This window comes from Chelonoidis abingdonii, chromosome 22 (genome assembly GCF_003597395.2).
Source record: "Chelonoidis abingdonii isolate Lonesome George chromosome 22, CheloAbing_2.0, whole genome shotgun sequence".
Classification (NCBI taxonomy): domain Eukaryota; kingdom Metazoa; phylum Chordata; order Testudines; family Testudinidae; genus Chelonoidis; species Chelonoidis abingdonii.
Window position 1 is genome coordinate 17359330 of NC_133790.1, and position 25281 is coordinate 17384610.

A 25281-nucleotide genomic window follows, 5' to 3' on the forward strand; every position below is an offset into this window, starting at 1 on the left:
GCGCTCGGGGCGGCCGGGGGGCGCACACCATGCAGGGCAGGGCAGGGCAGGGCGGGCAGGGGGCGGGCGGGTTACCGCGGCCCGTAGTCATAGCTGGGCGGCGCGCCCGCCGAGGAGTACACGTTGGCCGCCGGCGGGCCCATGTGGTGGTGGTGGTGGTGGTGGTGGTAGCCGTGGCCCCGGATGCTGGGTAGGGGGTAGGGGGCGGGCCGGCTCTTCGCCCCCAGGTAGTGGTCGTAGGCCGCCGCCGGGTACTTGTAGGGGTGGTGGTGCAGGGGCTCCGAGGCGGGGGGCTCCAGCCGCAGTTCGTGGTGCGGGGGGCTGGGCCGGTTCCCGGGCGGGCTGCTCAGCTGGACGAGACCCCCCGCGCCGGGGACGGGCAGGGCCGGGCTCAGCACCCGCGACATGAGCTGCTGGTGCGCGGGGTCGGCGTGGAGAGGGGTCCCGCTGGCCGCTTCCCGCTCGTACTCCCGTCGGCTCTCCGCAGCGTCTGCAACACAGCCCAGGACACGGAACAGGGCAGCCGGTTAGCGCCTGGCCAGGGTCCCCAGCGCCCCCACCGGCCACGGGCACCGCGACACCGAGCCAGCCTCCCACCCCAGTAACTGACACCCCAGCACCGAGCCAGCTCCCCCCCGCCGCTGACACCCCAGCACCGAGCCAGGCCGCTGCCGCCCCCCCCAGCCACTGACACCCCAGCACCGAGCCCCCCGCACCCCGCCGGCCACAAACAGCCCAGCACCGAGCCAGGCCGCCCCCCCGGCCAGACACCCCAGCACCGAGCCAGGCGCCCCCAGCGCCTTCCCTGAGATGTGCTGCCTCAGCCACTGTCCCAGCACCCTCCCCGAGAGCCACTGAGCCCCCAGCACCGAGCCAGCCCCCCTGCCCAGCGCCCCCCCAGCCACTGACACCCCAGAACCGAGCCAGGGACCCCGAGCCACTGACAAGAAACCACCGAGCCGCCCCCGACCCCGACCCCAGCTACTGACACACCCACCACTCTCCTGACAGCCACTGACCCCCCCACCCCAATCACCCAGTCAGTGCCTCCGGAATGTGGGGGAAAGGGAATCCCACAGACACTGACCCCATCGTCTAGCTACTGATCCCAGCACCCTCCCTGCGCCTCCGGCAGGCGTCAGTATCATGACACCGAGCCACAGACCCCAGCGCCTTCTCAGCCTTAGGGAATCTCCTAGACACTTACCTCCCCCCCGCCCCCCAACACCTGACCTCAGACCCCTCCCTGAGCCTCCAGGGGGTTGGTGCCCCCAGACACTGACCCACCCCGTCGCTCACTCTGAGCCTTGGGAAGAGCCCTAGACAATCAGCTCTTACTTCTCCTGGAGGTGTTCTCATGCACTGAACCCAACTTTACCCAATACATTTCAAGGACACAGAAATCCATGGGTCTTTGGGGATTCAGTTACCCTTAAAACAGGAGGATGGAGGGCTGCTCTTAAATTCTCTCAGACAAATCCTAGTGAGAATGTGCATGCCCCATGGAAACACAGCGAGCAAAAACTGCTCGTTGTAAGCATGAGAAACTTTTTAAACTGCCTTAAAATTAATCCCAGAATGAAAAGAGTCTCCTGTGGAATGAGTGGGAAGCAGAGCAGATCTGAATCCATGAGTGTCACAGACTTAGGGAGCTCGGTAGATGCACAGATTATTCTGAAAATAGGGGTACAGAATGGGAGTTATATTATTTCATGGCCTCAGTAACAACATATAGCTGCGGTATTTTGCAGCAACAGTCCAAACCTCAGCAGGGGTCAAATGCTGTCACCCTAACTCATTTTTAAAGTGGATTTGTTTCTGAGTAGTTGCACTGAAATCAGTGGGGGTAGCACAATCTGGTCTGATGAGTATTTTTTGTCCTGGACCTTTTAGTCTGCACCAGCCCCAACAATCACAAACAGGGAAGCTTGGAAAAACCTTCTCTCCCTCTCTACCCATATGAACTTTTCCATTTAACGCCACTGCAAAGACTTTATGTTAAAAAAAAAAACCCAAAAAACTAAAGGAGGAGGGAGAGAGAGGGGAAAATCCAGGGGAAAAAAAGCAATGATTTTTAAATGAAGTGTTTAAACATTGTGTTCAACAGAAATCTGTGCTCCTGGGACAATACATTCTGACTGTGATAAATAGAGCTGAATTGACTGACAAGTTTGTACACGCTTGAAATTTTTGCAATTGTGTAACACTAAACAAATACAGACTTTTCTTTATTTTAATAGGCCTGGAGTGTGCTGGGAGAAAGGCCCCCTGGTTGTCTTTGCAGTTGTTTACTCTGTGTAATGGAAAAAAAAAAATCAATGAAAAGTTCCCAGTGTGTATGCTTAAGCCATGCACTAGGTTAAATACAGCTCCTGAATATTATGGGATCTACATTGAAAACAACCAACTTGCTTTTTCAAAAGGGCAATGCATGCAAAGCATCTTTAGGATATATGTGATTGTGGCTATATCTCCATTTGTAAACTAAACATTTTGTCAAAATGGCTGAGTGAAGGAAACTCAGAATTAGAAGCATGTTAGGAAGGAGGGTGAAATATCTTATTTAAAACGGGAGGGAAAGGCCAGTGTCAAGTAGTCTAGATAGCACAGTCAGATACTACAGTGATAAAGTATTTCTTTTAAAGTACTCCTAACAGATTAGATTCAGCCCAAAATGTATGCTTTCCTTAAAAAGAAAAAAAGTTAGGATTTTTTTTAAATATAATCCCAGTTATTAATAGAAATGTTTCAAAATTTTTGTGTCAAAATAATTTAGATTTAAGCATTCCTTTTCTGCCTTGTGTTAGTGTATGAAAACCCAAGTTGAAACTGACTGTAAATAAAAAATGAAATTAACCTGTGCAGATTTACAGCCCTTATTGGTGGAAGTAAAAACAACAGACACCCAGGCAACACCCCCAACTTCTCCCCTGACCATAAAGGGTAAAAGGTAAATGAAAATTTTCAGCCTCTTGATTTTGATTAATTATTAACATATGTAAGAAGATATACCGGATATTTATATGTCCTTTATGTAAACTGAAAGTGTGTGCAAGTCTGTGAAGATGGAGGAAGATGCAGGAAGCTCACCTTTCTCAGTCCCATTCTGATGTGCAGGGGAAGATACTGGATTCCTGGACCTGGCAAAAGCACTCATCAGAGGAAGGGCCCCTGGTCTGTGATTCCTGGGCCTAGAACAGGAAGAAAAGAGCAGCAGAGCACTGTCATTGTTTCAGTCTAAAGGACCCTGCCTACACATTAGGGAATTATATTACTCTGACTAGCATGGCCCTATTAATAACTCCAGTATGCGACTAGGACCTGATCCCTGCCCACTGAAGTCAATAGGGCTACTCAGGTGCTTGAGGCTAAGCAGATGCTTAAGTTCCTTGCAGAATGGGGGTCTTAATATGGTTAGTAAAGGACAGCAGACTTACCAGTCTTCTGGGTCACAGTCTCTGAATCCTTTAGCGAAGGGGTTGCTGGCAATCTTGAGTTGTGTTATCTGAAAGGAGGGGGGAGGGGGAAAGGGCTTTGAGTGGCACTTGCAGATATTTCTGAGTACAGAGTGCCGACTCCTTTAAACTGGCTTCTGGGACAAATCAACCGAGTTTCACCCAAATAGTATGTGCAGTCCTGGTTCCTCTTGGAAAATTATAGGCACCAGCAGGTTTGAGAGCTCTCTTTGCTTTGGAATACAGACATGTGGTTTCCCTCTGCTCGAAAATGCAGCATTGTATGCTATCTAATATGAGTTCAAGGCGAAGGGAGAGGCAGCCCGAGTCTGCTGCTAAAGCTGTGTAAATGCACTTGTAAGAAAATGCCACATTATATGGGTCACGACCAGAGCAGCTAAGACAAATCACTGGATAAATCATACTTATGTATTTATTTAATTCGCCAGGGAGAAGGCAGGACATTTTCTATATTTAAGCAAATCCACGGATAAAGTATGTGATTGTGAGTTTCCGGAATGGGTTGAAAAACAAACTTTAAGCCCCTCAGTGACAGTTCCAGCCTTAGAGGTCAAACTGATAGAAAGCAGGAGAGAAAGAGCAGCTGTCCTGAGCCATCAGGCAAATGCCAACTTGGGAGGGATGGGGGAGCCCCTTAAAGGCGCAGCACCCAGCTCTCAGCCCAGACGTATTTGAATCCGTGGGTTTTGGATGTTGTCCAAATAATAATTGTGGATTTTTTTATCGGTGTAAATTTGTTTATTTTTAAAAGCTTGAAACAATCACAAAGGGTGGGATCTACACCTTTTGCTTCCTGGGAATAGGCACTATTAACTGCTAACAAAAATATAAAAATAATCAAATAATAGATACTAAAATAAGCGGCATAACCTTCCTACAAGACCCAAGAGCCTCAAAGGGAAGAACAACTCTGGCGTTCAGGCAGCTCTGGGAGTTAGATAATATTTTACCTTGCACTATTGGGAAAGATCCTTAATTTGAAACCCTATTTATAGACACGATTTGCTTCTCGGTTTATACTAAATGGATGTTATATTAAAAAGCGACTGGATTTAATGCTACCCAAAATATGTTCTCTGATTTGTGTGTTCCTAACGAACAGATCTAGGGTGGCGAATGCAGATAAGTAAAATAGCATATTTGTCCAAACAAATTTTGAGTGACATTTCGCAGTGTGAAGGCTGTAGTTTCCCAACGAGCCCGGGTCTCGGGTTTACATAGGTAATGATGTCCCTCTGGGTTTGAGGAAGTTTTCTATGGAGTTAAAATTGCAAATCTGGAGCTCACGCAGCTTCCTCAGAGTGCAACAATGTAGCTTTGGAGCAGGGCTCCCCGAGCTATCAGATTCCATGAAAAGTCAAAGAATGGCTTTAGCAGATGGATAGAAGGACATCTCCCTAGACACCTACCACAACTCGAATGGAGACTCAGAGACTGACACTTAAAAACCACAGTTCAGCTCAGCCGCCTCGTGCTCCAGACCTAGAGAAATCTTCAGCGAGGCAGAAAAGGCCAGCAGATTGTTTCAGGGAAAACAGGCAGAACTCAGTAAATGCTATTAAGCGGGTAGGCGGTGGCTCTGCTTGCCCATAAAAGCTAACTCAGGCCTGTTCCAAAGTCCAGCGAAATTGACTTCAGCGGGCTTTGGATCAAGCCCTAAATAGTGTGCAGTTTAAAGACTTATTATTTGGTCTCCTTGCTCCTTTTTCTCTGAAAGGAGGAGGAGAGCTCTAGATCCTAGGCTTTGGGGCGACTATAAAATAATTTAGTACCACAGCTTGTTGTACACATGAGAAAATTAATGCTTAAGACAGAACGTGTGTTTCTAATACAAACAGCAATTTAGCTTCTCTACAATTATAAATCACTCAGATGACTGTTTAAATAATAAAACTGTATATTTAAAAGGTTATAGATTATCAATCCAGACTAACTTGTGTTGTAGTCTGACATTTCAGATATTAAATTGATTTTGGATCCAATGATCAACCCAAAGCAATGGAATGATGTCTGTGTTCCCTTTGTTATAATCACATCTTTGTTATTCATGTTTTATTTGGTTGCCCACTGAATGCTTAGTCATTTCTACTGGATCACACATACATATTTTCCCCTCTTCCCCTTAACTAAAGTCTATAGCATAGTAGCGTATTTGCTAAGAAGATTTTCCCTCAAACTCTCCTTATGCTTTATTATACACGGTAATATGAGATATACACAATTCTCTGGAGAACGTAACAAGGGGGATCCGTCTAGCAATCCCTGTTTCAGTCAGTGTCTGTGACCCCGAAGGGCTCTTGCTTCACAGTTGCTGTAGATTTAATTAACATATTTTTCTTACCGAATCCGAAATGCACATTTGCAATGCTGCTAGCGGGGGAGGGGGAAGAGAGAGAGAGAGTGTGCGCGCCTTTTTAACAAGCTCTACATATTCTAATCGAGACAGGCAGCAAAACAAACAAACAAACTCAATATGGCTCTTCACGGGCGTGTTTTAATCAATGTGATGAAAAAAAGTGCTTAAACCCAGAGCATCTGGCTGCTCTGATTAGAAACTGAATCTGAGTTTTGCAGATCTGGCATAATTCATTTTTAACTACTTTTTTTTTTTTTGCATTGAGTTGCTTGAAAACCTTATTTAGAAAATCATGAGATTTTTTTAAATTAAAGAGAGAGTGTTGAAAGGCAATTGCATTTACCCAGCTCCAAGAAGCTAAAGACCCAGTCTATTTATTTGTATACCGACAAAGTTTCCGTTGGGCTGATATTACCTTTTAAGCATTGACTGCTCTGAATTAATACCCCCGCCCCTCCTTCCCGGATCTCCATCCATCAAGGGGAAGGTTTTGATAAATGAAGTATCGGAGGGTTTGTGTCTCAGTAATGAACTCCAGATCCTCACCCTGTGATTCTGATAGGCGGTCACGGCGGTGAAGCGGGTCTCCTCGAACACAAATGTTTTAAAGTTCTCCTCCGCATACTTCTCGCTGTCCTTCCTGGGGTCCACGTAGACCACATGAAAACGGGGCTGGTATCTGTGCATGGAGTTCAAAATGATCTGAATGATAAAACGAGCAAGGAGATCATAATTGATTCATTCTACACCAGGCCGAGCGCTGAGAGGAGAGCACCGCGCTATGGGTATTGCACTCCTCCCTGCACAGTGTCAGGCTGGCAGCCTGGAAATGGGCTCCTGGGGGGGGGGGGGTCAGAGAAACAGCAGGGTTGCAGCTCCTCTAAGGCTACGTCGGTGCATAATATTGATTCGGGTAAATGAAGGATTGATTCTTGCTATGCAGTAAAACGCTCCATACAAGCACTGCAGAAGGGGGCTCCCGTCTGAGCGGGATTCCCCAGCGAGCCTGCCCCCTTGGAAGAGGCGACCTCACGGGGGGCCAGGCAGTTCTGCAGGGAACAGAGAGGAGAGCTGCTACAAACCCATAGGATCCACTATTCAATATAAAGGAAAGGGGGGAGGGGGCAGTTCAGCAGCTGGGGAGCACTGAATGGAAATAGGCGGGAAATCTTGGGACATACCCAATATATGGAACAGGAATGGCAGGGTCAAATGGCTTTCAGAAAAGACCAGTGTTTAGTGAACTCTGGGCTCCAGCCTGTTTTCCTTAAACACCCATTGTTCCCAGTGCAGTCAGTGCCCATCGCTCTGAAGCCAGTGGAAGTGGTGGGGATGCAAGGAATGAGGGACTCGGGCCCTCAAGGAAAAGTTCAAAGCTAAACGTAAAGTGTCCTATGCCTCCTCCCTATGGGCCCGATCCAACCCCTGGAGTCAGCATTGGGGCTGGCAGCAAATACGACATTTGGGGTGTTTCCAGTCAGAAGGGGCAGTTACTGAAAGGACCCGATCCACCATTGCCAGATCCTTTCTAGATAGTTCAGGCATTTTGACACCAGGTCTTATTCTAGTTAAACCTGTGCCTCGGGGGTTTCTTTTCGTGTGTTCAAGAAAATCCACGTGCTGAAGATTTCACGGGTGCCAGTGTCCTCCCCTTTCAGTGCCCCCGATTGGTTCCCCTCCCTAACACTTACGTGCCCGTTGTCATCCAATAAATTGTTGGTCAGCTTCAGTTTATCGAAGGATACTATTTGTTTCATCCACTGGGCTCCTTTAGCAGGAGAGTCGGGGTGATAATGAACTCTCCCTGGAGTAGCAGGGTCAGCTTTGCCGGCCACCAGCCAGGAGGAGCTGTGGAAGGCATATCTGCAAAGGAGAGTCAAAGCTCTGTCAATGGTACTCCTGATCCAGTTGGTTAAACATGTGCCTGGTAACCCAGAGTTTAATCGGAGTTCTGCTCTGGACTAGCCACGTGGGCCAAGCCCTTATAAAAACTCTAGGGTTCTCTCAAGTCTTTCCCGATCTACACCATGGCGAGGAGAACACATGAGGGCTGATCCTGTTCTTAGCCAAGTCACTGGTAAAAATCCACTGATTTCAATGGTGCAGGATCAGGTCTAGTTAGCTAAGGCCAGATGCTAACACTCCTACTCACGTGAGCAGTCCCATTCAAGACAACGGAACACTGGCTACTCTGCGTGAGTAGCCATATCAGCATTTAGACTCTAAGATTTGAGTTAAGTATTATTTTTGTCGGTGGATTCCCTATAAAAGCCTCTGGGCTGCTCTGGGAAGGGAAAGTCTAGTTTTTGCACAATTAAAGCTAGCTGGAAAGCGAGCGGAACAGAAGGAGAGCGTTTCCCCACTAATGAACGCGGCCTCTCTTTCCCAGAAAGCCAGTGGTAAAACGCCAGACTTGTTGACAAACAAAAGGTTTTCCTAAGCTCTCCGGTGGAATTCGCAAAAATGAAAATCTGCGGGACAGGGAAAATTTATAGCTATCTGCACATATGTGGGATGGAAGCCAGAAATGCTACCGAATAAATAAAATTTAAAAAGTGAAAGGGCACCCTTTACACAGTAATGTTATGGCTTTAAGTTAAAAGTGGACATTTATGTGCAGTTTAATAGCGGCTCCAGAGTTTAGCAGTCTTTCAAAGTCCATATTCAACGGTAACATTAAAAACAGAGAGCAATCTTCTATGCACGTGTTTACTTTAAAAGCTAGTGTATGCACAGGGGGAATTATACACCATTGGACTTGAGCAGAAACATTACTTTTTTAAAAAAGATATTCTCAATTGGATGTTACATATTCCATTTCCCCTGACAAGCAAACATTTCTGTAGCGCCTTGAGAATTTGGATATCTGTCTAAATATTTATATATTCGACGCTGAGATTCATATGCACACTGGCTTTTAGGCGTTCTGATCTGAAGCGAATTGGATAATGAGCCTTTCACTGTCTTCAAATTAAAGGTGTTACAAATCAACTCGCATCATTGATTTGTGAGCCGCCTATTTCCTAGGTCGCCTTCCTATGCGCTCACTGAAAACAGAGAAAGAATTTGGAGAAATATGCGGTTGGCTTTGTTGGTGATTTTCCAAAGTGGCCTCAGGGTAGGACAATACAAGCTCTTTCCAGTGAAACAGAAAGAAAACTAGTCTCGGAGGTTAGCGAACACGCAGAGCAATACCCATTCCCTTGCTGTACACAATCACCCCCCAAAAGTAAAAGCCTATGGGGTTATTTCACACGAGGTGAAAAATGAAACGTGATTCTTAAAAGGAGCTCTCTCCGACGTCGAATCTCCAAGAACATTGACAAATAGCGAACTCTACAAACACTTTTCCTCCTAAAATCGCTGGGCTATAGTTATTGTGCTGAGAAAGCAATTTCACAAGCAGCAATTACCTTGTTTTAGAAGACTGACATTTCTCCCGGCAGATGTAGTTTATGAACATAATTTTAATGTTTTTTTTAATATGAGAATTTGGGGTGAGTTTTTTCCCCCCCAGAGATAAGTAAGCGTCTCAGAGTCATGGATTAAAGGGATTTTTTTAACCCACTAATATCTATGTTTGGACTGTGTGCGTACCTGTAGAATATCCTGTTAGGATGAGGGAATATTTTACTTTAAAATAGGTTAGGCCGAATTCTGCTCTCAGTTATACCGATCTAAATTCGAAATCACTCCTGAACTCAATGGAGTGATACGGAATTTACAGCGAATCACACCGAATCTGGCTGGCTGCTCCCTGGTCTAACTACAAAAAGAGGTGGCACCTTTTTATTACAGCCCAGATACTGTATTTTAAAACAACCCCCCCCCCCCGTCACCACCACGTGTGGTATTTGGAGAAATCTTTCCTTGCAATGAGGAAGCCGCAACGGATTCAAAACAACAAATCCAGCGTTTAGATTCCAAATCGAGTCCACTAGACTTTTAACTTCAGCCCAGACTTAAAGCACATCGAGATTCAAACTAACTGTCCCCATGATAGAGAAGAATGCGTCTATCATTCGAGTCCTGGGGCTAATTAGGTGATGTCAAAGACCCTGGACATTTGAAAGCCAGGTCAAAAGGGGAGCTGGAGGGCAGGGGAGTAGTGTGAATCCATTGCTGGGACAGGAGATATAGATTTAATGGCAGAAGCCAACCTAGACCCGATCTATTTTTTTAAAATACATATTTAACCTTTTTCTGCGAGAATTACTCAGGCTGTAGTGCATGAACTCCAAGCACTCGTGTAGCTGTAACCAAGCCTAATTTATGAGCTGTGTGAAATATTAGGAGTAATTTTAAACCCCAGGTTCAAATACGTTTCAATTAAAAAATTCTCTCACTCAGCATCTTGCGCTGAGTAGACAGTCACCGGGGTGCGTTTCACACCGGAGAGCTGCAGGGGGGTTAAGAACAAGGCAGGGAAGGGAGGGGGAATCGTGTTAGCGTTTCTGTTCTCGCTCCCTTCGCCATTCAAAAGCAGGGCTGAGCCTGGTCCAAAGCCCACTGAAGTCACTGGAAAGGCTCCGACTCGCTGCTTTGGGCACTGAATCGGGGAAATATCATTTCAATGTGTCTCTTCCCCTCGGTTCCCCATCGCAGTCCCGGCTAGAGGACTCAAGGAAACGCTTATTTTACTTGCCGATATCTTTTGTCGTCCACGGGTACAAAATCCATTAACAACATGTAATCAGCCATGGGGTCCATTCCAAAGATCTTCACCTGGAAGGTGGGGAACATGCGCCTGGGGCACGAGAGAAAAAACACAAGGCGTGTGTCAGAACAACCGCTAGCTCCTCGCCTGCAGCAACCGGGGACTCGCATCTGGTCACATTTCACTCCGTTCTATCTGCATGGGGATAGTTTCTTTCTTGCAGCTAAAACCCTTTCCTCCCTTCTGGCTGCAGATCGATGGACCGAGCACAGAATAGGTGAGGAACAAGGGTGAGTTAGAAACAATGTATTCATCCCTGGAACCGGGGGAGCTGGAGGACTTTACAGATCACAGGTTTACAATATTGTGGACTAGAATCAGATCGCAGGGACGCTGAAAATGCGACAGATAATGGGAGTGGGGGTTCCAGTGAACAGACATAGGGCCCAATCGTGAACGCCTTCCCCAAACAGACCCACCAAGATCAGCCCCTAGAGCATGCATGAAGTTAAGTTAGCCCAGTATTTTTACACTGATGTCAAATTGCCTTCTAGGAACCGGTAAAACTTTACTATTTAAAGTCTTATAAGGAGTCGCCGAAGGCCATGAAAGAGCTGGAAGCCGCTGAGAAATTAGATTCAGTTCAAAATACCACTATGAGTTAGCGAGTCTAGATGAAGCTAACACAAGGCTCCCGTGTTTTAATAACGAGCTGTTATTCCTGGGGGCGGGCTTAGAGATGCGCCAGGCTGGCGGACAATCCGAGCGTCTCTCTAAAAAGCTGCAGCTCTTGGTGGCGCTGTCTGTGTCTCCCCCCACCCCGCATTTCAATAGTGTGTGAGCGAGGGGTTACTTTCCTTGCCATTTGGCAACGTCCCCCCACCCGCGAGCTGTCTGCACAAGGTTGAAAGCTCGTTAGTTTCAAGAGTCTCTTGCAGGGTTGTGCACAAATGCCTGATAGTTCCCCGGGCTGGGTGTGTGTGTTTGGGGGGGCTTTATAAAGGAGCTCCCGGGGCAAATCTGTCCGTGAACTCGCACATAAAACGTTGGCTAAACATTCAAGTTTGATTTCTGTGATTATACATACAGCTATAAACCCTGTGAACAATCACTTAGAAATCAGAATGTCACTAGGACCAGAGAGTGGCGATCATTTTAAATTCCCTTTCGGGGTCCTTCACACATATCTCCACAGCTCATGCTCCCTTTCCAAAAAAATCAAAACAAAAACAGCAACACACACACTCACAAAGAAAAACAAGCCAACCAAAAACCAACACAGACACACACACCCAATAAAACAGACGAAATCTGTGCGGGTAAATAGCAAGAGAGGAAACCCCCCCTCAACCTCACACACACAGTCCAACTGATCCTAGGGCATCTCTCCTATTAACTCCCAGCCGAATAGCACCGCTCTAAAGAACTGCTGCGTTTGTGGGGTCTGAACACGCGTCCGAGCTGCTCACACACTGCAGGGAACGGAGAGGCTCCAGTTTTGCTGCTTCTCTCTCAAACCCTCCAGGAATTTCTACCTTTTCACACCCACTTTGCTCGTTTCCCTGAAGTTAAAGCAGGAGTGAAGTGTGTGAAAGTGTGTGTGCGCGCGCTGCGGGCTCTGTATCCCTGTCTCCTCTCCGGGACTAGCTGGACTGGTGCTGTTGCCTCCACAATGGCAAAGGAAGACACGTGAAATACGCCCAGAAGCCCTTTGAATTCATTTACTTTCTCGCCAGGCTAGTGGGGTAGCTGAGTTTCCAAGTGTCATTTCTGGCATTTCATCCCAGCTGTACCGAAAACACACGCACCAGGCCAATGGGGCTGAGTCCGTGTCTGTCCTGGGGAGGTTCAGAGCGTCCCCCCAACTCCTTACGTTTCCAGACGCGATAGTCACTTGGTTCCCACAACGGTGCTTTCTCCTCCGACTCTCCCAGCGCGCAGGGACTGGGGGACAGAGGCTCCTTTCCAGCGCCGAAGGGGCGCAAGGCCACCAGCGCTCTGCTCATTTGGCAGCCGACTGACCAAATCTGGTCTCGGCATCTGTACGTTTTCCAGCGAGGCGTGCGCTCCGCGGCACTGTCCCCAAGCCAGGCAAGCGAGCATGGGACATCTCCCCTCCCGGCCAGGCTACCGAGAAAAGCGGAGAGGGGCTTTTGTGGGTCTCTCTTCCGCATTTCCCTCTCTTGACTTACACCAGGAAGGGGCTCGTTCTGCTTTGGCACCTTGACCTCCACACACAAAACCACCCAGCAATGCGTTTGGAGGCCAGAATTCGCCAAAGGCTGCGAGGTAAAGGTGAACTCAGAGGAGCTAGTGCAATGGAATATCTATCCCGCCCCCCGCATCCTAGTACGGAACAAATGCGCCGGGTGCTTTTGTTCCGTTTAGAGCCAGTGCTGAGGGCTGGGGGGCTGTTTACCCCAAAGCTCTGGTCCGCTTTTCCTTCTGTGGTAGGTTTGCTTGTTTTGCAAGGCGAGCAACCAGCGTGTGAGGGTATTGCAGAAAGCGCGTGCAAAGGAATTTTAACCCACCCGCCTTTAAACTTATCCACACTGAAGCTCCACGGAAAAAGTAAAAATCTACATTTAGCAAGGAGGGTGACTAAGAAACAGAGCCCGCTTCCCTTGACTTCATTGGAACTCGGTTTACACAAGTTATTTCTATTACACATTTTTTTTTAATCTCCAGTAAATTTTAGCCCAGTCCCAAACTCATAAATTCCCGGAGTTTTTGTAACAACAACAATTACTGCTGCTTATTCTAAACTGCCTAAAACGACACAAGCCTCCATGAAAACACAGGGCGCTGCAGAAACCAACGGGAGGTAGCAAGCTACTTAAGAAGCCAATTGTGACGCTTTTGGTTGTTAAAGTTATACCAGCTCCCGAGGAAAGCATAATATTGTCATAGGTTACTGATTTGTTTTAGCAAATCAACACGGACATTTAAACCGCCCTCTGTTTAAAAGATTTAAACCCTTATTAACCTTAACTCCTTTTTTTTTAATGAAGCTTTAAACAAACAATTTAGCTTGATAAACCCCAGCTAAAAAAACACCTAAGGCCAACAAAGGCAACGGTGAAAAGCAATGAGACCATTAACAGGGCGCAGTAGGGCTACCTGGAAGTAGCAATCTGCCTTTCAGATCTGTTTGCGTGTTATATTTTGCCACCCATTTTACATCCCTTGCTCGGTCAATTAACCCGTTCGTCATTTAAACCCACTCTTCGTTTTAATGTCAGCTCCGCACCTGGACAGTTATTTCACAAAGTCTCCTGTAGAGTCCTTGCCGAGTTATTTACAATACCGCAGTTCGGATTTCTCCCTCTGTCTCACCCACCCCACGCTGGTCTGTAAAATCAAAGGGACGCTTCAGAGCTAAAAACAATCCTGTTTTCCCGAGAGGCTCAGCTGGAAGCTAAAATGGCCTTTTCTGTTCAAAAAATTAAAGCGAGAGAGACTCGGATGCGATTTGTATTCAGTGACGGCGGGTCATGGTGACACTAAAGCATTAGGGGAAATAAAAGGAACAATCCTGGGCAACATAGTAGCGGCTGCAACCCGGAGCGAAGAAATCTCCCGTCGGAAGGGCTAGTCAAACCCAGAGCCCCGCCGCGAAGACTAGGAAGGAGACTATACTCCGTATAAGGCCCAGCGCTGAAGGTACAGGGTTGGGCAGAAAAATGCTTTGTCTACATGAGAAAAAGCACACGGGGGGGTCTGATTTTCGGATTCTCCCCATCAACCCCCGCACTGCAACCGGACCAAAGTGGTGACACGAGCCTGAGCGCTACAACGCTCCTGGACCAGGGTTTGGAAGACTGATTATTCCCCCTCTCCCCGCCATAACCCTTAAAATCAACAGAGGCATCTGGCCTGTCTCTGGCCTAGAAAGCAACAGCCTGGCTTGTGTGCGTTAGAGATGCTGAAATCTTTGCCTGGTGTATTGCTCACAACAGACAACAGCTCGAAGGACACGGGGAATGATTTGCTGGATTCCGCAGCCTTTTAAAGGTGAAGTTACAAGGGGTGCCATTTGCTAACCTGCTCATCAAGGTATTGCTAAGCGATAGGATCCACAACATCAGTAACGGCCGGGGGAGTCACTCAGACTACAAGCCACAAGTACAAACTCCGATGGCTAAAGTCAAGCCAAGCGGGTCTTTGTTACCGCTTGAAGAGCGCGTCAAAAGGCCGCACAGAAAGAGTGACAGGACAAGGTGTTTGCAGACATGGCCCCAGCGGGCAAAGGTTTTAGGAAGTCTTACAAGAGAACACATCGCAGTGAACCCTCTTATTCTCTCTCAAATGCTCCAAGAAAACGATTTGCTCACAGCAGCTCAATACCAACGCAACTCAGGGTCAGTTTAGCTATTTCTCTCGAGATCACAATCCGATGGTGTCTAATTAACAGACAGGGTCATAATCCTGCCCCCCCCCCCCCGCAAGGGTAGCTGTTGAATTAGCCGAAGCATAGAGCTTTCCCTTTTAAACACGATAAAACGTTTGCTTCCTTTGTTCATTTAGACGACGAAGCTTTATGCTAACTGGGTGTGCTGCCTGCTTGGGTTTACACGGATGGGTTCGATCCGGCTTTGCTCAAACTGGTAAACTACGCACTGAAATGGCTGGGAGATTTACGGGAGAAAAGGATGCTGGATGGGGCCCCATAATTAATATTCTCAGTGCTGCTAATTTGTGGATTCCAGAGAGGAAAATGTGGAAAGTACTGGAAGGTGAAAAAGAGATGCTGTGGCTTCTTATCTGTAATCTCCTCACGCCTGCTCTAAAAACATCCGAGTGGGGATCCATTTCTGCCCCAGAAATGTGTGACCAGAGGTGAGTGTTAAACGGATCCTGCTAATCTTGTTCGTAAATAACAGTGTCCTCTGCGAATAAATCTGATTTTAAATCTCGCGTTTGAGTGTCAAAGGCAATGTTAATGGTACTGACTCCATTGTAGTACAGTAATCAGTCTTCGACGTGTTACATAACTTCCTCTCTCCCCCCTCCCCCCACAAACACAACTTTCCTATTCGAATCCGTGCTGGGGAGTTGTGTACATTTGAATGCACTGGTGTTAACTCGGGTATCTGTACGGACTTTCACAAAACATCCAAACTCTTCGCTCCACAAGAAAATTGCCGATTCTGTTCTTAAAGCAGCGCGGGGCTCGAATGACTGTGTTGGGGGCTAGCAAGCTGATTACCCCGACAGAGGGGATTGTTTAAAAACAAACAGTCTGTTTTATTCTGAAGAGAAGTCTTTGCTCGCTAACATTTCACAAGGACCTATAAGGTGGTGGCTCTGACGGGAGCTCCACATTGCTCTTTTAATGTAGCACTAACGTGTACGAGGCACGAGTCAGAGACCGAAAAACAACAGTGGTTCTTTGGGTCTGGATCTAGCCCCGCAGCGCTCCGCAGAAAGGGCCGGAGCAGGGCACCCGCACAGCGAGGAGCAGCCCACGGGGCGCTCTCGGTTATTTCGTTGTCACACCGGGACAGTTCCCGCTGGCGGGGCTATAACCGTTACGATGTTTTAAGCGCGCAGTAAAAACGTATTTTCCTGTGCTAGTAAAACCGATCACAAACAAAAAGCCGAGGGCGCCCTAGGGTAGGCGAATTGGATGGAAGCGGGGTTCGCTGGGCTGACAAGTCTGGGTGCAGGGCTGAGCGGGGCACCGGGAGAGGGACCCTTGGCAGGGACACCTCTCGGATTGCGGGCTTTGGGGCGCTCCGTGCGTGCGGAGGGGGGGTGAAATGACTTACACACACACACACACACCCCAGCACAAACCTGCGGTTTAAAGCTCGCACTGGCTGAAAACTCCCTCCCTGGGCTGCCGCAGCCCCTGCGAGCGGGAAAGCGCCACTGACCTGCCCGCCTTGGTGACGATCATCTCGGTGCCCAGCTGGTTGAACTCGTCCCACAGTGCCTTCATCTCCAGCTGCACGCTCACATTGGCCACCTTGGGGTTCTTCTTGACAGGCGCTTTGGCCGCCGGCGCAGCTGAGCAGCCCGAAGCAGCCGCGCCGCCGCCGCTCTCGGGTGGCTCCGGGCCGGGCTGCAGCGGGTTGGGGCCCGAGCCCGGGCCGCCCCCGAACCGGTAGCCGTGCTGGTGCGGGTGCTGCTGGGCCGAGCAGGGCTCGTAGTGCGGCGGCTCGGGCTGCCCGTAGGGGTCCCCCGGGGAAGGGGAGAGGTGGTAGCCGCCGGAGGCGTTCAGGCTGCTCAGGCTGTTGGCCGTGAAAGCTGCAACATCGCAAAAATGGGACAGCTGGGTGAGCCAGGGGCTGGAGATGGCTGAAATCATTCCAAAAACAGGCGGTCAGGGCTCGGCTCCGGCTCCCCGCTCCCCCTGCTCTGCGCGCCCGCAGCCGCCGCGCCCGCGTCTTCACTGCGCTCCCCGGGGTGCCCTCCCTCGCCCCAGCCCCGCCTCCCCCCTTTGGGAGCTGCTCGGCTCCCCCGGGCGGGCTGAGCTCGCGCTGCCAGGAGCCGAGGCGCTGCAGAGCCCGGCTTATCTCTGCAGAGGGCCTCCCCTCGCCGCAGAACCGGTTCTTCTTTCTATTTAGATAAGGCGCTGCAGGTAATGGGCCTTTCCTCGCCTAGGGACTGGAGCCCTGACGAGTTGATTGACAGAGGAGTGCGCCTTTTTAATAGCCCGCCTGACACCCATTTTTCACTCCAGAGCCAAATAAATAAATATAGGCATGGCCCACAGGACCCTCCGCTAATAAACAATCTACGCGCGCACCGTGCAGGGAGAGCTCCATCCCGCAGCAAACAGGCATTGGAATCACAACAACCGCCCAGTCCCCGGGAAGCGCTGGAATTTGTATTCTACAATTGGGAATACAATATTATTTGCTTTGCATAAGCCGCAGGACTGAAATATTCCTGGCCACACGCTCTTGTCTCTCTGGATGTTTGTTTTTTTAGATTATTATCCTCCCCCTAGCCCCTCACCCCCATATATTTGAGAAGAATTTTTTAAAAAATCCCAATCAACTCTGCATCTGCACTTGAAAAAGCGAGAGAATTCCTAGAGGATGCGTCAGTAGCCTGCAAATCGGTGATTTTTAGCCCTTTTTCATTTGAGGATCCATTTTAAATTTTGTAGGGATCAGCAGACCCCTTTGGACATCTTATACATCATCTGCGGACCCCGAGGGGTCTGCGGAATACAGGTTGAAAGCCACGACTCTCGAGGGATATGGGTAAAACTAACAGAATGGTCACTGATCGGGATAACTGAATGATAAGATACCGAGAGAGAGTTTTGTGTTTACAATAAAGTGAGGGAGGAAATAAAATCATTTAAAAAGACGAGGGTGACCAGATCTTTCTAAAGAGCTTTGACATGAGCACAGTATTGTTTTAATTGCGGGTTTGGGACGCTAACAAACGGGTTCCAAGCTGTGCTGTCTGATTTAAATCCCCTCGCAGTCAAAACGTCATTAAAAACAACACCGATCTTTGATAAGCCTTCCTAGGCCTCTGCCCTTTCCACCTCGTTTTGTCTCGGAAATACTGTCTTTTTCCCTCCGCTGTTTCTATTATTTACTCACTACAGCTCAGGGCTGGTCTTTTAAGTAGCCAGGAGTTGATATAACCAGTTTTTTATTTCCGTTTACCGGTTGCAAATATTATTATAATTATTTTAATATTTTGACGCTTTGACGCAGTCATGGTAGGGAAATCGGCTGCAAAATACACATTCCCCTACTTACATTCAAAACAAAACCCCGGCACAACTACTCAGAGGTAATTCCCCTAAAATCCTGCATCCCCAGGATTTGCTCCACCCCGCTTTTTTTTTTTTTTTAAATGCATTTCCCCTCGCGTTCCAGCGGGGCTTTGACTTCTCAGCTCCCGGGCTCTGATTTGCAACTGCCCCAGCCCCAAGGTGAACGAAGCTCTGGTCCCGGCTGCACTTACCTTCCATGTCTCTGGTGACGGTGCTGAAATGCATCCTCTGCGGGTGGGAGCCGGGGCTGAAGTGCTTGCTGAGGCCACAGCTGGGCTCCTCCAGCGCTTCCTTCCCTGCGTGCTCGGCGGCGACTGAAATCAGAGAGGCGATACTGAAAGCATTTGCCTTGGGAGACAGAGGGCTGTTCTCGTCCATAGAGGAGACCGATGCAGCAGCCTCCCCCACCCCCTGGCCTCGCCAAACGCTCCCCCCGCTACCACACCATCCAGCCAGGCACCATGCGCCGCCAAGATCGAAGGGACCACAGGAGGACGCCGGAGAAGAAGTTTTCAGGGCGCTTCCCCCTGCCCGTCTGCGCTCAAGATCCCTTCGGCGTCTGCAGAGCAGGCGGATCGGGCCCCGCCAGGCGCTGCTCCCGGGCGAAATCGGCTGGTTCCGCAGCGTCCTCCCCCGGGTGATTTATCGATGGATTTCTCGCCGCTCTTCCTGCCCCTCCCGCTCGCAGCAGGGAAAGTGGCTCCCTTCAAGGCGCGCGGCCCCGCTCCGGGGGCGGCTGATGTCACATTGGAAGCCTGGCGCGTTCGCCTGCAGCGGCGGGGGGGAAGCTGCTGCTGCCGCTGCCGCTGCCGCTGCCCAGAGTCTGTCAAAAGGCTCGGGCGGTTTCCGCGCCTCCTGGGCACAGGCAGGGAAACACCGCCGCGCGCACGCTGCGGGGGTGGGGTAGGGGCAGGTTGTATTTAAATGGCCCCCTGTCAATCACGGCGCCCAGGCTGCAGGGAGCCGGGAAAAGGAGAAAAGCGGAACGTCACTGCGGATGTCCGGTCGAGCTAAATACTCAGTGCCCCCCCCAACCACGGCCCCCTCCAGTCAGGAGGAGCTTTGCCACTCTGCCGGTGGCTGGACGCAGCTCCCACCACACGCAGGACAGTGACCGTTCTGAAGCCCTTTCTTTGGCAGCACGCCAGCCAGGACTGCAAGGGTTTCTGCTCGGGATGGAAAATCAGGCTCACGGTGCACCGATTGTTATTATCCGCAGTGCTTTCTCGGGCAGACTCCAGCCAGGACGTTCAGCATTTTGCTCACGTCATAATGAATTCGTAAATAACAATAATTAATAAATCAACCGTTCATCATGATCAGCAGCATTGTCATGGGCCGGGCCGCAAAGACAAACCAACCCTGTGTGTCCTCTCAAGCTGTATGTGTGGTACAGATTATTATTATTCTAGCAGAGAATCATCGCCTTGGTTGGTGTTTTTTTTCCATTTCAAGCGATTTTCCTCCTTGCTGAATCAGAAAAAAAGTGTGACTGTGGTTTGTTCTTTAACATACAGTCTGTTGATTTAAAGATTTGACGGAGACGTACTTCGAAAGTTTGCAAAAATGTTTGTGTGAACCGGCTTCGTGTATCATGGTATAGTTCGTCTTGATTCACAAAAAAATAAACGGCTTTCTGGGAAAAACCCGGTAGTTAGAACAAGACTTTACAGACAGGTGTTCCATAATATACTGTTTTCAGATTATATTCAGATTATTAATCTAGATAGCTAGATATATAAATCTGCTTAATTGGCAGTCACGTGCAAAGTTATCCTTGAAAGGATTTCACCTTTATCAAATGCAACGTTGTAAGGCCAAGCAGGGAAACAGTATCGCCTTTCATTGCTATAACAGACCCAGCATATGTGCAATGCGATACTCACTCCAACCATATCAGCCCATAGGATAACCCAATGCAAACACAGCTTGTTTAGCAGGATCTCCTCCTCTGCATCAAAAAGGCTGAGGCACTGGACCCGAAAGAGTCAAAAACTGCACCTCTGGTTGCAAATTGAGGAACACAGCCGAAGTCCTGCCAAGTTGCTTCCAGGTGTGTGTCCAACGTGAGACCCATGGGCGCACTCCTGAAAGTCACAAAGCGTTGGGGAATGTTCTCAGAAACAAGCCGGCAGTGTCGCTGGAAGAGCCAGTAGGGAACGCAGTTCTGATTGCATAACGCCATCAATGCAAAGGTGGTGCACTGGGTTTATATATAATTGCCCTGTACATAGCCTGAGGGGTCGACTCTCACATTGAAATCTTATTATCTTTGGATGCGGTAAAATATGTGCAGAGAGAAGTTCCAGAATCCTGTTACATATTTGACCTGTGGTTTTCAGCTTAAGGCTTTACATTATATTATGTTAGATATTATTGTACATTGTTATTTCAGTCAGCAGCTTTTCAGTTCCCCGGTCTAATAACTGAGCCATGGAGGGGGGACAGAATATTTGATATGCCTCCCGTCTTTTGGAGATGAATCGCACTGATTTTATGTACACGAAAAGTGGATTCAAAACGGCAACAGTAAAATCGTTGGTGTGACAAAGAAACAAATCTAAAATATCTTACTAGACCGTTTATTCTAACAGAATCTCTACTATGTGCGCGGAGCGGAGGACTATTACCTAGAAAACAATTCCATCTCAGCATCAGAATTTACTTCGGATTTGCCTTAAATGTCCATTTTCATGGAACCGAATTTACAAGCATCTAATTTTATCACCCAGTCGAAAAATCGCTAGGTGAAAAGTAAATATCTCCCAGGTGCGGGAGGAAAAATCCACCCAATCCAAACCTCCCCAGCTATTTTTAAAGAGGAAACATTTCACAGGGCCTTAGCGTTTCCTTTTCTCTCTCTCTTTTTCACTTTCATTTGTCTGCAGGAGCAGTTTTATCAAACCCCTCCCGAGTCCCCTGTAATTTGTTTTGCTAACTTCACGGAAGGGCTGCTTATTAGGATTTCTCTCTTTTCCATGATACACTTTAAAGAAAGGGTCTTGGCACCACTCTAGTCTCCGGCGAGCTCCTTTCTGACTTTGTGTTGGTAGAAGTCTCAGTTAGGAGCGCTCTGTTTTAACGGGACTAGGCTCAATCCTGCTTAGTCGAACACTTTGTCAATGGAAACGGTGCCTATAAGGGGGGATCGACCTGACCCCGCTAGTCCATCACGATCGTTAGATTAAGTCTGCAAAACTGCGTTACACTTGGAAAGCGGCCGCGTCTTCAAACCCTCGGACAGCGCCGAGCACCTCGGTGAACCAAAGATCAGCTCTTTGCAGGTTTCAAAGCAGTTCTCTCAGCTTTAAAATAATCAGCCGGTGGCTGGTGGGGGGAAGAGATGGAGGAGATTTCCGATAACACGTCAACGTCTAGGATATTATTTACATGACATCTCAGAGTTATTTTTCTATTTTACGCCACTGAAAATGTCCCAACACGGATGAGCCTCACCGGCGCGTGAAATGAGCAGCTACTCAGCCATGTACCCTTGCCTAGAGACAGGAGCAAGCTTCCTCCGTTACTTGCCAGTCTTTTGCACTGGATTGCCCTGAAATCCGGGCTGCACTAGGAAGTCATAAAACGCCATCAAGAAATGGAAGAGAAAGCCTCTGTGTTCAGCAATGCCCTGGAGGTTAAAAGTCATAAACCTATCTACAAGTGGAATACTTTCACTCGCCGGCTACTCGCTAGCCGCGCAGTGCGCGGAGCTTGTGGCCAGGGTTTACCCAGTTGACCCTCTCCGGGTCCCCAAATCCTAAATAACCCCGAAAGCCCGGATCCAAGGACAGCGCTCCAGGGACACTTCCCTCGCTGTTGGGCAGAGATTAGTGACACAACGGGACAGTGGCACCGTCACGCGCCCCCAAACTTTTCACTCGACCTTCTCCGAGCAGCTGCCCAAAGCAGCGAGTCTACGGAGACGTCTGGTGAGATCGGTGACACACAAGGAACTGTAGGCCGAACACTGTGAAACTGGCGTAAATTCGCAATGGAGGAGAACCAGGCCTTAAAACAAAGGGACTCGGTACTAGGGTGTGAGATCTCAGTGGGAAATACTCCCTGCTCATCCTTGTAACTCCGGCGGACGGAGGGAATCCTCTTCAACAAATACAGGAGAGTCCCCAGGCACGCCTCAGCCTCAGTAAGGCTGAGGGCGAGCAGGCCCTTGGACTAACTGAGACTAGCTGGGAGTGCAGGCCCAGGGCTTGGAGACTGATCTGAGATAAGAACGACATGGGGCTGCCTTCCTGCTTCATGTGTGTCACCTACCTACCGCTACAGAGCCCCTAAATCAGGAGCTATCCCGGTAATAAAAGGCAAGAGTCAAGCCTAGGGGATGAGGAGAGGGGCGCAGGGGGAAACCCCTTGCCAACAGGAGTCAAACGGAAGGAAAGATGCAATGAGCCAGAGTTGGGGGTTTTTTGGTTAGAATTGTCACGCCGGGATAAAACGATCCCCGCCAGATTGAATCCAATGGATACAATGTGAATTCCTCGGCAGAGACTTTCCTTTCAGGCCCTGCCAGGCGGATGGCAAAAGCCACTGGTTCTTCCAAAAAGGGCCACGTTAAAAGCTCGGCCTGGTGGTTTCCTCCTGGCCCTATGGCTTTGGCTTAGTCCCCAGGAGTCTTGTTTAGAGGCGCGTAGCTTTCTGCTCTTCGCCGTTTGCCCGCTAAGTGCGGGTTTCCCCGCTGCGCTGTTGATTTTTGCGGATCTGCCTTTAGAGCGTTCTGCAAACGGGACGGGAAATTGAAACGGCCGCTCATGGGACCCCGCTGTAAACTGCGACATTAGAGGATGAGAGCGAAGCACAGAAAAATAAAATCACCTTCGTCCCATGCAATTTCCGAACGGATTGTTTCCCGTTTCCTCTCGAAATTGCTTTCCAGCTCCGAACTATTGGCAACTGCGCGCTGCAAAAATAGGTGCTGCGGCAGATGCGTACAGTGAGAGAGGGGTTTCTGTATCTTTAACCAACTGGAGATGTCGTAAACAAGCCAGGGGAAAGGGTGGCCAGTTCACGGCTAGAGAGAGCGTTTAAAGCAAGGAGAACCTTCAGTGCCAAATACTCCGCAAACCAGAGCTCCCAATATTTGAGTAGAAACCATTCTGCATGCAGCTGTTTAGTATTTAGCATTAGAGGGTCCTAACTAAGGGGATCAGAGTTACCTGCTCACCTTCCTCCCTATGTAACTTTCGTTTGGTTTCTGCTGCGGCTGCCGGGCAGCGGAGTTTATCCGTAGGTACTAATATCTGACGGGTCAGAGCAGTTCCCTGTCCCTTTTGCCGTGAGAGGACAGACGTGCCATCCCCACCCCACCACTTTCGAGTCCGGCTTGGCCAGGACAAGATATTTTCATTTATTTAATTTCAAAAGGTGCCCCCAGGACCGGAAGTGGGGCAGGCTGGCACGTCCAAACGGGGGATCGCGGGGTGCGCTCGGCTTCTGCCTTAGCTCCTTTCGTCAACAACTCGAGCTAGCAACAACAACGCAGGTCTCTTAACCAAGACATTGGCTGGTTTCCCCTTTGCAAAGGAGCCATTGGGGATGTGGGCTGCCTTCATGCGTAAGGCAGGGGACACCTCCGCTTACTTTCTATATCACTCGGTAGCTGGCCCAGGATTGCACTGCAAGGGGTTTTACATGTGATATACCTCCCCCCCGCCAGTTGTTTGCCTCTCTTGAACCAGGTAATTGCACACGAAAGGTCCACTCGCGGTTAACCATTTCCTTCCTCATGCTGATGACATCAGCTAACAATTGACAGTGTCACAGTGAAGCACATTCTCCACTCCGGCCTTTACAGAAAGCGCTAGAAATGTTTATTTCTTACATCCTCGAGATTCCCACGAAGGAAACACAAATACATCCTTAAAAACTCAGCACCACATATTTCCTCTCAAGGGGTCACGGCTTAAATGCCTGCGAAGGCAGGCGGGAGACCAGATAAAGGCAATACTCGATTTTTTTTATTTGCAATCCCCCACCACTCCTTTGATGTTTCCCCAACTCCCAGCCATTCCAAAGACAGGCAGCAATCCTCCCCCAGCCTGGAAAGAGTTAATGCCGCCTACGGAGGGAGACGGCTGTGAAAGAAAGGGATACTCACGACACCGCTCACAGAGGGTCAGCATTCGCTGCAGCTGCTTCGGGTCTGAGCCCCGGACCCGGGCGGTTGCCCTGTTTATTGGGATGCTTCCCCCTGGGCTAGAGAGTGGCGGGACATTTGCGTCCCCATTATCCTAAGCAGGGAGCACCCGGAGTTAAACCCCGCCGGCGGAGGCTGGGGTCTTGCCTCACGCCTGCCCCTGCAGCCCCACTGGCTATATACTCCTGCTCCTGCGAGGGGCTAGGACTTGAGAACGGGCCGCCTGCCTCTCCCGGGCGCAGAGGGGACAGCGAAGCCGCAGCGAGTGGCACAGGGCCCGGAGTGCTGTCAGTGAAGTTCCCCGGCCGGCTGCCCCCCCCTTCACCCCCCCAGCCCCTGCGCTTCCTGTTGGCTGAGCCTCTGGCGCCTCTCCGCTCCGCAGCCAGGTGCTCTCTGCCTGCCCCGGCAGCTGTGTCACGCCAACCCGGCCCCCGCGCACTTCCCCCCGCACCCGCCATCGCTCAGCCGCCCGCACCTCTGGATGGGAGCTGGGAACCCAGATGAACGAACCCCCCACCCACACTTCTGCAAAGGGATGGACAGGGCGGCGCTGGGAAGCGAGGCCTACAGGAATCACTCAGCTCCGGGACCAGACGGACAGGCTGGCGGGGGCTGAGGAAAGGAAGGAGCAAACTCCTGCGGAGTCCATCCCCAAAGTAGCACTGAGTGGGGCTCCCCAGTTCAGTGGAGCGCCTGGCCAACGCAGGGGAAAGGATCGAGCCGAATCTGTTCTCTGCCAGGTGGTGCTGGTCATCCGAGAAAAGTGCCTAGTTATTGCAAATCCCACTGTTGTTTGCCACTTCTTTAGCCAGATCCCGATTGTTGTGATCCAGTGGTGTCTTTCCCTTCCCTCCTTTGACCCATCTTCTCTTTCCGCCCCCTTCGGCCTCT

General features: G+C 49.6%; 1 protein-coding gene across 6 annotated transcripts; it reads right to left on the bottom strand.

Annotated features, from left to right (window-relative positions):
- TBX1 (T-box transcription factor 1) lies at positions 1-24680 on the bottom strand. 6 transcript variants are annotated; one of them, XM_032777151.2, is made up of 9 exons: positions 24352-24680; positions 18428-18550; positions 16369-16792; positions 10478-10579; positions 7524-7695; positions 6379-6534; positions 3438-3505; positions 3091-3191; positions 1-490 (listed from the first exon to the last, which is right to left on the bottom strand). In XM_032777151.2, the coding sequence occupies exons 1-9, from the start codon at positions 24374-24376 to the stop codon at positions 72-74; spliced, it is 1590 nt and encodes a 529-aa protein (XP_032633042.1). In that variant the 5' UTR covers positions 24377-24680; the 3' UTR covers positions 1-71. The 6 variants fall into 6 exon arrangements, with proteins under 6 accessions (XP_032633042.1, XP_032633069.1, XP_032633060.1 ...); XM_032777178.2 differs by lacking the exon at positions 24352-24680 and adding an exon at positions 18697-19007; XM_032777169.2 differs by lacking the exon at positions 24352-24680 and adding an exon at positions 18682-19007.
- Between the last annotated feature and the right edge of the window lie 601 nt (positions 24681-25281).

What these genes read in the sequence shown, in the direction of transcription:
- TBX1 (XM_032777140.2), bottom strand. Translation starts at nt 18,614, where the DNA reads ATGGACGAGAACAGCCCTCTGTCTCCCAAGGCAAATGCTTTCAGTATC. An exon ending in ATCGTCACCAAGGCGGGCAG is followed by an intron (nt 10,580 to 16,368) that starts GTCAGTGGCGCT and finishes CTCGTGCCCCAG; the next exon opens with GCGCATGTTCCCCACCTTCC. An exon ending in TCAGAATGGGACTGAGAAAG is followed by an intron (nt 491 to 3,090) that starts GTGAGCTTCCTG and finishes GCTGTGTTGCAG; the next exon opens with ACGCTGCGGAGAGCCGACGG.